General features: G+C 39.1%; 1 protein-coding gene across 4 annotated transcripts in view; it reads right to left on the reverse strand.

The window, feature by feature from the left end:
- The window catches only part of LOC139941344 (ribosome-releasing factor 2, mitochondrial-like), a 31607-nt gene that overhangs the window by 5379 nt on the left and 13164 nt on the right, over positions 1–13064 (reverse strand). For all 4 annotated transcript variants that reach the window (XM_071937788.1, XM_071937787.1, XM_071937790.1 and 1 more), the window contains 7 exons: positions 12355–12454; positions 11490–11667; positions 6482–6558; positions 6196–6334; positions 2826–3002; positions 1995–2161; positions 199–330 (listed from right to left, as the gene is read on the reverse strand). In XM_071937788.1, coding sequence (XP_071793889.1) covers positions 199–330; positions 1995–2161; positions 2826–3002; positions 6196–6334; positions 6482–6558; positions 11490–11667; positions 12355–12454 — 970 coding nt within the window. The remainder of the gene's footprint in view (positions 1–198; positions 331–1994; positions 2162–2825; positions 3003–6195; positions 6335–6481; positions 6559–11489; positions 11668–12354; positions 12455–13064) is intronic.

Below are 13064 nucleotides of genomic sequence, written 5' to 3' on the forward strand. Positions count from 1 at the left end.
AAGCATCTGAAAGCACACAACTTTGTGTGACAATGGTGTTTTTTTCTTTCATTCTTATCTCACAACTTCGACGACCGATTGAGCTCAAATTTTCACAGGTCTGTTATTTTATGCATATGTTGAGATACACCAAGTGAGAAGACTGGTCTTTGACAATTACCAATAGTGTGCACTGTCTTTAAAATAAACCAATCTCACCATCATTTCTGAGAGAGGTGTCCTTGCAAACAATATTCTACTTTCATCTCGATTCTCTATGGCAACAACTTGACCCCTCCTTGAATTTAAATCACCAAGCACCGTTCCAAGCCTTGCCTCATCAGTAACAATCTAAATATAGAAATTAAATATAAATATGAATATTCATGCAAGTTGTAGATTTTGGTGCATTACGTTCCTTGGCAAAAAAAGTACCAAGTACATGTGTTCCAGTGCACCATACATGTACAAGCTCATTAATAATAATAATAATAGGACTTGTAATGCGCACGTATCCACTCTGCTGGGAGTCCTTGCAATAATAATAATAACTAGACATGATTGCATTTGTGCACAAATGCAGAGCTGTTTCGTTAATAAAATTTTCAAATTGTCCCTCTCAATTTGAAATTCTCTTTGCATCAAAGCAGTTATGACAGTCCAGCCTATTTAAAAAAAATAATTTTGATTATACCAAGTTCAGATAGCAATTTATGACTTAAAGGTGCAAAAATTTAAAAAATCATAAAAAATAATGTGATGACGTCATCATGACGTCGTTTCACAATTCACAAGAACTTGTCAATATCCAACAACCTACCAAGTTTCAACATAATCGCATAATTACTTCGGGAGTTATATTAGTTCAAAAAGTGCACCTTTAAGGCCGCGTCACGTGACCCCCAATGACGTCATTGATCTGAAACTTCACACATATGATGGCTGCCTGACAGTTAACATGTGTGTAAAATTTGAAGTGATTACACAAAACTTCACCACACACATCTTCAAAAAGTCCATTTTGACGAGTTTTCAACCTGCCGCTAGAGGGCGCCGTTGCATTTTGTGACGTCATTGGTATTTTTTTTGAACTGCCCACCCTTGCCACGCACTAACATTGTTAAAAGCAACTTCATATCTTTTTCCAATTTTGAATTAGAGGGCCACTTTCGACCGAAAGTAGAGGTCATGTGAGGTCACGCACACGAAACAAAATGAAGACCTAATTTATCCCTACCCAATCCCGCAAACAGAAACCTACGGTCTCTTGTGGCTGATTTGTTATAAATTTTCAAACATTTAAAACACAACACCTTTAAGTTGTCGTCACGTGACTTGTGATGATGTCATAATGACATCCTTGTTTTGCAATGATCATTGCCCCAATACCTTTCATCCCTGAAAGTTTCATTGCAATTGCTCTTTGGGAACTATGCAAATCAGCACTTATATGAAATTTTTCTGAAGATGACAAATAAAAAAAAAAATAATAATAATAATAAAAAAAACTTTAACAAAAACAAGAGCTGTTTCGCTGCGCTGCGCTACGAAACAGCTAATAATAATAATCAACGTATTTATAACGTGCCTTTTCCAAAGGATACAAAGCGCCAATTGTTTTTACTGCAACGTGAGTGGGACTATGACTTTGAAACTATGAGACCTAATCCTTAGCACACCCTGTAAATGTTGACAAGGTGCTACGGCGCATACAGCAGCCACAGCCAGGAACACCAGGGCGAACTCCTTCTCTCATCGATAAGTGCATGCACTGGGTTCTTTTACATGCGTTACACAACACATGGGACCAACGGCTTTACATCCCATCCGAAGGACGAAGCAATGGTTAAGTGTATTGCTTAAGGACACAAGTGTCACAGCTGGGGATTTGAACCCACACTCTGCTGATTTGAAAAGGTGCCTCATAATAGTTTGTTTAAGTTTTATCTGCTAAAAATAGTTTAAGTAAAGGGAAAACTGAACTTCTAGGATAGGAGAGAAAAGGTGATTTTTACCTGTAAATTCATCATGGGTTCAAGAAGCTGACTGCCGCCAGCATTGAGGGCGCTGTGTAAACACTGTGATGCACAGGCAGACACCATTGCTGGGGCAGTACCTGGACTCACAATTAGGTTTGTCAAACTAATTTGCATATCTATGACAGGAAAACCAATCAGAGGACCTGTATTGAAAAGAAGTGAAAGTTTATACTTAAAAATGGCTTTACTTCTGGAGCTAACTGAAAGCAAGTACTTGAGAAATTGATTACTAATACCTAGATAACACTCAGCCACTGGTCAACGCACCCCTCCTTTTGGCACACCGATACTGTATAGCTCCACTGTTAGTGTGCATAAGTCCATAAGTTGATCACCAACACCTAGATAACACTCAGCCACTGGTCTCCGCACCCCTCCTTTTGGCACACCCATACTGTACATGTACATAATAGCTCCACTGTTAGTGTGCATAAGTCCATAAGTTGATTACCAACACCTAGATAACACTCAGCCACTGGTCTCCGCACCCCTCCTTTTGGCACACCCATACTGTACATGTACATATAGCTCCACTGTTAGTGTGCATAAGTTCATAAGTTGATTACCAACACCTAGATAACACTCAGCCACTGGTCTCCGCACCCCTCCTTTTGGCACATATTGTGCCACATTTCAAACCATGAATTTGTCATTATCTCAGAATCAATGTTTAGAAAAAGGCTTAAATTAACAATTTGAATAGGTATAACACAAGTGAATGTTTTGAAGGGAGCACTAAAGAGGCGTTTCAATTTTATTGTTGAATTTATCATGATAAACAAAAATTTATAGACTAAATTTCATTACCTTGCTGACATGATGATAAAACACCATTCCTGACAGCTTCAACTACCTCCTTGCCAACGTTCAAGTCATTTGATACGTTGAATGTCACTGAATCGCCCGACTCCTCCTCTTTTGGTAGTAAAGATAATGTTATGGTTGCTAGGTGGTGTTGTGCACCAATGACGCGATCCAGAGTTGCTGCACATATTAATCAAAGTAGATTTAGGGGTTTAATCACGATGTTGAAATAGAGGTCGAGATTGGGGATGACCAATTTTCCCACATGTTGTATCTCAACATATGCATAACATAACAAATCTGTGAAAATTTTGATTCAATTGGTCATCAAAAATGCATGAGAATCAATCAATCTTGCACCGTATCCCGCAGGACGTTGGCTCCACAAATTTTCTTTTTCCACTCTTGCCTATCTTGCGCTCTTCGATGTTCCAGGTAGAAGGTGCTGTTCGTGATGATGTCGTTTTCCCACCTCTTCCGAGGTCTACCCTGTCTATTTTTTCCAGTTACTGTTTCAAGAAGGATGCATTTTGGAAGTCTGCTGTTTTTCATTCTCACTATGTGGCCAAACCAGGAAAGTTGGATCTTGTGGATGCGTGAAGTGATCAAGTCTGGTGGGTTACCACCAGCTGACGCTCTCCTCCACACCTCTTCATTTCGCACCTTGTCTTGCCAGGAGATGTTCAGGGTTTTGCGCAGGCAGGGCATTTGGAAAGCTTCTAACTTCTTTTGGTCTGCCTTCCTAATGGTCCAGGCTGCTGCGCTGTATAGAAGAACTGGATAAACCAGTGCATTCACGAGCCGCAGTTTTGTTTTTTGTGTTACGTATTTGTCATGCCAAATTCTTTGAAGTTTTCCAAGTACCACGGATGCTAGCATCAGCCTCTGTTTGATCTCACAGGAGGAGTCGTTGGATGGTGTCAGAGTCACACCAAGGTATTTGAACTGTGACACCTGCTCCAGTGCTGAACCATTAATTGTGATGTTTGATGTTGTGTCTTGATCATCGAGTGTGAAAACCATTACTTTGGTCTTTGGTACATTGATCTCCATTCCGTACTTATTGCTGGTGTCATGCACTCTGTCAAGTAAATTCTGGAGATCAGCTTCTGACTCTGCTATCAGAGCAATGTCGTCTGCAAAGCGTAGATCCCGCAGTCTGTACCCATCTACCATTGTCTACATTAATCCCACACTGGTCACACTCAGCAAAAGCCTCTGTCGGGTTATTCTCCAAGAAGAAGTTGAACAGGTCAGGAGATAACAGGCAACCCTGCCGCACCCCGGTAGTAGTTAGAAACCAGTCGGTGTGTTCGTTGCTTATCCTAATGCAGCTCTTAGCCTTGTTGTACAGATCCTTAATGATGTTGATTAGTTTTCCAGGGACACCATATTGTTGCAAGACTGCGAACAAACCAAAATGCCATACACGGTCGAATGCTTTTTTGTAGTCGACAAACACAGCAAAAACCTTTCCACCTTGTTTCTCTAATCTATGAGAATAACAAAAGAAAAAACACCCTGTTTCACAAATTTCTGTGCTTTCAGGCCTAAAGTCTTTTATTCAATTGAGAATTTACGTCTTTCTCAACGGTATGTTACTTCAGAGGAAGCCGTTTCTCACAATGTTTTTATACTACCAAAAGCTCTCCATAGCTCATACCAAGTCTAAGGTTTATGCTTAATATTATTTTGAGTAATTACCAACAGTGTCCAGTGTCTATAAACGTCCTGGACACTATTGGTTATTACTCAAAATAATTGTTAGCATAAAAACTTACTTTCATACGAGCAATGGAGAGCTGTTGAAAGTTGTAAACATTGTGAGAAACGGCTCCCTCTGAAGTAACGAAGAAAGAGGTATCTTCTCACTAAAATCATTGAGTTGAATTTGAAACCTCAGCTGATCAGGTCTCGAAATCATGCATCTGAAAGCACACAACGTGTTTGAAAAGGGTGTTTATTCTTCCATTATTCTCTCGCAACTTTGACAAGCAATTGAATTCAAATTTTCAAAGGTTTGTTATTTTATGCATATGTTGAGATACACCAAGTGAGAAGACTGGTCTTTGACAATTACCAATGGTGTCCAGAGCCTGTAAACACTATTTACAGGTAAAATTACATTGATTACATGTAAAAGACAGTCGGACACCAATGTTGCCTTGTGTGGAATTTCAAGTGAACTTAATCCTGATGTAGATATGGTCAGAACATACATCAAACTTAATCCTGATGTAGATATGGTCAGAACATACATCAAACTTAATCCTGATGTAGATATGGTCAGAACATACATCAAACTTAATCCTGATGTAGATATGGTCAGAACAGACATCAAACTTAATCCTGATGTAGATATGGTCAGAACATACATCAAACTTAATCCTGATGTAGATATGGTCAGAACATACATCAAACTTAATCCTGATGTAGATATGGTCAGAACATACATCAAACTTAATCCTGATGTAGATATGGTCAGAACATACATCAAACTTAATCCTGATGTAGATATGGTCAGAACATACATCAAACTTAATCCTGATGTAGATATGGTCAGAACATACATCAAACTTAATCCTGATGTAGATATGGTCAGAACATACATCAAACTTAATCCTGATGTAGATATGGTCAGAACATACATCAAACTTAATCCTGATGTAGATATGGTCAGAACATACATCAAACTTAATCCTGATGTAGATATGGTCAGAACATACATCAAACTTAATCCTGATGTAGATATGGTCAGAACATACATCAAACTTAATCCTGATGTAGATACATGTACAATGTATGGTCAGAACATACATGTAGGCAGGAGATTACTCAAATACCACTAATCCTCTACATTTCCCCACAATGATTTCACAACATTTCATGCTTGTAGCAAAGCATCAAGACATAACTCATAGTTTTTCAGAGTCTGAAGGATTGGTTTTGCAAATCAAAATACTCTGAAGATTCTAAACTGGGTCCAACAAGAAGACAGCATAATTGCTACTCATTACCACTAATCCAAGATGTCAAGATAACTTAGCCAACACTACTTACTTTCTGGAAAGGTTTGCGGTAACACCATGTAATGACTATCTCTAAATGAGTTGGGGGGTTCTGAACAGAACTGTTGGTTTCAACTCAACGGTTTGATCAGTGTGCTCTGATCGTCTTCTGGATAAACAGAAGACGATCAGAGCTTTCTGCTTTCTCAAGAATCTGCTTTCTAATCGAAACGTCGAGTTGAAACCAACGGTTCTTTTCAGAACCACCCCAACTCATTGAGAGATAGTCATTACATGGTATTACCGCAAACCTTTCCATATCCTATTTCCACCATGCAAAGTTTCAAATCCTTTTTACTACTTACTTTGTTCAGTTACAGACTGAGTTAATCTCTCTCTGTATGAGATTTGAAGTGGACCCATCTCAGCATCTACTTTATATTCCCTACGAATTCGATCTACAATAATTTCAAGATGGAGTTCCCCCATACCAGAAAGGATCATCTAATAAAGATAAAAGTAATTCAATCATTAAGCAATGGAAAAACAACACTTATTATGGTAATGGCAAGTCTATGTAACATTGATAATATCAATAGAAACCTGCTTTTCTAGCTGATGTTCATAAGCTCCACACATTTGTATCTTTACCTGGCCTGTATCGGTGTCTGTTCTAACATGAAGACTGGGATCCTCTCGTTGTAAACATTCAAGGGCTCTCTCCAAATCTGAAATGTCAAAATTGATCATTGATAACACTCCCACAATCCATCTTGGAGCAATCGAGCTCCAATATTATTTGGACCAGTGCCTAACATCAGTCATTTGGAGCAATCAAGCTCCAACATTATTTGGACCAGTACCTAACATCAGTCATTTTGAGCAATCGGGCTCCAATATTATTTGGACCAGTGCCTATAACATCAGTCATTTTGAGCAATCGGGCTCAAATAATATTTGGACCAGTGCCTATACATGTGTAACATCAGTCATTTTGAGCAATCAAGCTCCAATATTATTTGGACCAGTACCTAACATCAGTCATTTGGAGCATTCAAGCTCCAATATTATTTGGACCAGTGCCTATAACATCAGTCATTTGGAGCAATCAAGCTCCAATATTATTTGGACCAGTGCCTAACATCAGTCATTTGGAGCAATCCGGCTCCAATAATATTTGGACCAGTACCTAACATCAGTCATTTGGAGCAATCAAGCTCCAATATTATTTGGACCAGTGCCTAACATCAGTCATTTGGAGCAATCCGGCTCCAATAATATTTGGACCAGTGCCTATAACATCAGTCATTTAGAGCAATCAAGCTCCAATAATATTTGGACCAGTGCCTAACATCAGTCATTTGGAGCAATCAAGCTCCAATATTATTTGGACCAGTACCTAACATCAGTCATTTGGAGCAATCAAGCTCCAATATTATTTGGACCAGTGCCTAACATCAGTCATTTGGAGCAATCCGGCTCCAATAATATTTGGACCAGTGCCTATAACATCAGTCATTTAGAGCAATCAAGCTCCAATAATATTTGGACCAGTGCCTATAACATCAGTCATTTTGAGCAATCGGGCTCCAATAATATTTGGACCAGTGCCTATAACATCAGTCATTTGGAGCATTCAAGCTCCAATATTATTTGGACCAGTGCCTAACATCAGTCATTTTGAGCAATCAAGCTCCAATATTATTTGGACCAGTGCCTAACATCAGTCATTTGGAGCAATCAAGCTCCAATATTATTTGGACCAGTGCCTAACATCAGTCATTTGGAGCAATCGGGCTCCAATATTATTTGGACCAGTGCCTATAACATCAGTCATTTAGAGCAATCAAGCTCCAATAATATTTGGACCAGTGCCTATAACATCAGTCATTTGGAGCAATCGGGCTCCAATATTATTTGGACCAGCGCCTAAGATCAGTCATTTGGAGCAATCGGGCTCCAATAATATTTGGACCAGTGCCTATAACATCAGTCATTTGGAGCAATCAAGCTCCAATATTATTTGGACCAGTGCCTATAACATCAGTCATTTTAAGCAATCGGGCTCCAATACTATTTGGACCAGTGCCTATAACATCAGTTATTTTGAGCAATCGGGCTCCAATATTATTTCGACCAGTGCCTATAACATCAGTCATTTTGAGCAATCAAGCTCCAATATTATTTGGACCAGTGCCTATAACATCAGTCATTTTGAGCAATCGGGCTCCAATATGATTTGGACCAGTGCCTATAACATCAGTCATTTTGAGCAATCAAGCTCCAATATTATTTGGACCAGTGCCTAACATCAGTCATTTTGAGCAATCGGGCTCCAATATTATTTGGACCAGTGCCTAACATCAGTCATTTGGAGCAATCAAGCTCCAATATTATTTGGACCAGTTTCTAACATCAGTCATTTGGAGCAATCAAGCTCCAATATTATTTGGACCAGTGCCTATAACATCAGTCATTTTGAGCAATCGGGCTCCAATATTATTTGGACCAGTGCCTAACATCAGTCATTTTGAGCAATCAAGCTCCAATATTATTTGGACCAGTGCCTAACATCAGTCATTTGGAGCAATCAAGCTCCAATATTATTTGGACCAGTGCCTAACATCAGTCATTTGGAGCAATCGGGCTCCAATATTATTTGGACCAGTGCCTATAACATCAGTCATTTAGAGCAATCAAGCTCCAATAATATTTGGACCAGTGCCTATAACATCAGTCATTTGGAGCAATCGGGCTCCAATATTATTTGGACCAGCGCCTAAGATCAGTCATTTGGAGCAATCGGGCTCCAATAATATTTGGACCAGTGCCTATAACATTAGTCATTTGGAGCAATCAAGCTCCAATATTATTTGGACCAGTGCCTATAACATCAGTCATTTTGAGCAATCGGGCTCCAATATTATTTGGACCAGTGCCTAACATCAGTCATTTTGAGCAATCAAGCTCCAATATTATTTGGACCAGTGCCTAACATCAGTCATTTTGAGCAATCGGGCTCCAATATTATTTGGACCAGTGCCTAACATCAGTCATTTGGAGCAATCGGGCTCCAATATTATTTGGACCAGTGCCTATAACATCAGTCATTTAGAGCAATCAAGCTCCAATAATATTTGGACCAGTGCCTATAACATCAGTCATTTTGAGCAATCGGGCTCCAATATTATTTGGACCAGCGCCTAAGATCAGTCATTTGGAGCAATCGGGCTCCAATAATATTTGGACCAGTGCCTATAACATCAGTCATTTGGAGCAATCAAGCTCCAATATTATTTGGACCAGTGCCTATAACATCAGTCATTTTAAGCAATCGGGCTCCAATACTATTTGGACCAGTGCCTATAACATCAGTTATTTTGAGCAATCGGGCTCCAATATTATTTCGACCAGTGCCTATAACATCAGTCATTTTGAGCAATCAAGCTCCAATATTATTTGGACCAGTGCCTATAACATCAGTCATTTTGAGCAATCGGGCTCCAATATGATTTGGACCAGTGCCTATAACATCAGTCATTTTGAGCAATCAAGCTCCAATATTATTTGGACCAGTGCCTAACATCAGTCATTTTGAGCAATCGGGCTCCAATATTATTTGGACCAGTGCCTAACATCAGTCATTTGGAGCAATCAAGCTCCAATATTATTTGGACCAGTACCTAACATCAGTCATTTGGAGCAATCAAGCTCCAATATTATTTGGACCAGTGCCTAACATCAGTCATTTGGAGCAATCGGGCTCCAATATTATTTGGACCAGTGCCTATAACATCAGTCCTTTAGAGCAATCAAGCTCCAATATTATTTGGACCAGTGCCTATAACATCAGTTATTTTGAGCAATCGGGCTCCAATATTATTTCGACCAGTGCCTATAACATCAGTCATTTTGAGCAATCAAGCTCCAATATTATTTGGACCAGTGCCTATAACATCAGTCATTTTGAGCAATCGGGCTCCAATATGATTTGGACCAGTGCCTATAACATCAGTCATTTTGAGCAATCAAGCTCCAATATTATTTGGACCAGTGCCTAACATCAGTCATTTTGAGCAATCGGGCTCCAATATTATTTGGACCAGTGCCTAACATCAGTCATTTGGAGCAATCAAGCTCCAATATTATTTGGACCAGTACCTAACATCAGTCATTTGGAGCAATCAAGCTCCAATATTATTTGGACCAGTGCCTAACATCAGTCATTTGGAGCAATCGGGCTCCAATATTATTTGGACCAGTGCCTATAACATCAGTCCTTTAGAGCAATCAAGCTCCAATATTATTTGGACCAGTGCCTATAACATCAGTCATTTTGAGCAATCGGGCTCCAATATTATTTGGACCAGTGCCTATAACATCAGTCATTTTGAGCAATCAAGCTCCAATATTATTTGGACCAGTGCCTATAACATCAGTCCTTTAGAGCAATCGGGCTCCAATATTATTTGGACCAGTGCCTATAACATCAGTCCTTTAGAGTAATCGGGCTCCAATATTATTTGGACCAGTGCCTATAACATCAGTCCTTTAGAGCAATCAAGCTCCAATAATATTTGGACCAGTGCCTAACATCAGTCATTTTCTATACATTTCCTGCATCTACAGTGTAGGGTTTACCCTCCATTGTCTAAAATTGATAATTTCTTCATTAACCAGTTAATCCAAGTCAATTTTGACAATAAACCGTTTCAATATCCATCCCAATATGAACACTAAAAGCATGACCAATGCAAACCAAGAAGGGATATTGAGCAACGCATTTAAGAGAAACTAGAAACACGTTCTTGAAGAGTATGGGCAAAATATAACTTCATCATATAGTCAGATACTACTTCTTGTTCTTATTGATGAAGGGGGGGGGGGGGGGGGGGGTGTACGTTAGACGTTAGACTTGACTCAAGTCCCAATCCCGTGCCATCCCCAGGGTGTACTGTTTTGTAATGCTCTGCATTCCAATACCTGTTCTGCATGCGGGACAGGGACTTGACGATGTCGCAGTCGCCTGGTATGTAAATATATTCACTTATGAATAATGTAACATTGTTTTGTGATACGTTTTGACCAATCAAACGCACCCAAAAAGAGGACTTGTTCATTTGTCACTTGTGGGTTAAGTACTTTGTTGATGATTGAAAAACATTTTTTAATAACCAATTAATTATAAAAAAGAAAGCACTAAATGTTCATTTGAATTTAAGTAATACGTTGTAACATACATTGGTGTCGGTTTTGTTTGCAAAAATTTGAATTTTGGGAAGTGCAATAAAACGTATTAGGACACCGACACCCCCTTGCCTGCTAATGAGTTTACCCGCCCCACGTGCGTGCCGCTTATAGACGCGTGCCTTACAACGTCTTCTACTGTAATGTCACAAAGTATAATGAATATTTTACCGGCAGGGCAATGCTTCCACGCTCCCATTGGTTTTGTACATCTCCCCATTTGGGGAGATTTTCCAATAACAACGTGCAGAGTAAGAAACGACTTCGTCAAGTCCCATTCTCAGGACCACATTTTGACGGCGAGCGCGCACTGTACTGTATGCTACGGGTTGTTTCATAGTAAGTTGAGGTAATAGCTTAAGGACCTCTCACACGAGAATGGGACATGAATCAAATCTAGGTGTACGTGTACCTGCTTGATATGCCTGTGATGTTGGCTCAATTGTACAGAAGAAGACAGGTTGAGGGACATCCAGTCCTCCCAGCATAGGAACCTCAGTCTCATCATTAGATTTACTTTGTCTCTTCCATGTTCTCTGTGCAGCATTCAGAGCAGACTTAGATGACACCAGAGTATCACCAGTAACTGTCTTATGTCAGGAACAAGAGGGGAAAGAGCAAAAAACAAATGTCATTAAAACAAACCAAAAGGAAATAATGAAACCTACATAGTGTCACAATAACAACAACTCTCTGTATCTCTCTTGCAGTAGGATAATGATCATGGTAATGGTTTGCCATTTTACTCAACTACATCACATCTTCGAGGTTGAGTTGTAGAACACGGACTTTGGTATTAGCCATGGTTTGTCCTGAAAGGGATGCATCTTCTCTCTGTATTGTGTCTTAGAGCAAGAATGTTGTAGGTCAAAGGTTGATTTAATGTTCATGATAGGGCCATCACGAGCAGGTTAACTGCTTGAATGCTGTTAAGGCATAAAGAATTTAAATCTATCTTTAGTATTTGTTGGAAAACATTCTTGTGGTATACAATTCCACAATGCACTGCATCCATAGCCAGTTGAGGGAGCTACCGGTATCTCTAGACAAACCGCTACGACTTACTAATTGCTATCTTTCAAAGTAAACAATCAAAACAAAGTGCATATTATGGCACCCTCTGATGTCAAATCGATCTGAAGTCAAATTGATCAAGATACATTGGTCTTTTTAGACCAATACTAAATGAACTTCACAAACTTAAGTTTAGTCATAGGTTTCGACAATTAAAAATGCTGAATGATAGCATGATGGTGTTGCAATAAATGATTATGAACCTGTTTAAGGCCAACAGCCACAGCAATGTTACCAGCCGTCATGCTGTCCACCTCCTTGTGGTTATCAGCAAGCACCCACAGTAAACGACTCATACGCTCTCTGCATAAACCAAACAAAAATTGGAAAAAAAAGACTTGTTTAGATTTGTTGAAAATTTGACACGAAACGAGAACCATCAACAGCTTAAACTCTGTCTCAGTTACATTTGTCCTTTTTCTTTTACTCCCAACACTAATGATTTTTAAGCTTTGGTTATTTTGATTATTTTTATACTGTATATCCACTCACAATGTTTAAACAAGAATTTATTCACAATTTGACAAGAAATTATCTTCACAATAAGTTGAGATGGCCAAGAAACCTTTAGAATGCGCTTAATGAACAAGGAACATTTTCCATTTGAATTTGTAACGATTCTTTTTTTCCAATAAATACTGATGAATCTCTACATTCCAAGAAGGAATTGCTATCAGTCAAAAGGTCAACTTCAAGACCATTTTGATAGAATATTATCAAAAGTCAGTTATGAACCACAACACCCCCATGCAAAAAAGCAGAGACACTTCTTCTCAGAATACTTTTTTGGTTTTTTTCCCAACCCACATGAGGATTCTATCTATTGGAAAATAAGAAAATCACAAAGTTAAAGTTGGCAATTGACTTCCTCTTAATACAGACTTCTTTGATAGCTGTCAGCTGTGGATGCTTT

Source organism: Asterias amurensis, chromosome 9, assembly GCF_032118995.1.
Source record: "Asterias amurensis chromosome 9, ASM3211899v1".
Classification (NCBI taxonomy): Eukaryota; Metazoa; Echinodermata; class Asteroidea; order Forcipulatida; family Asteriidae; genus Asterias; species Asterias amurensis.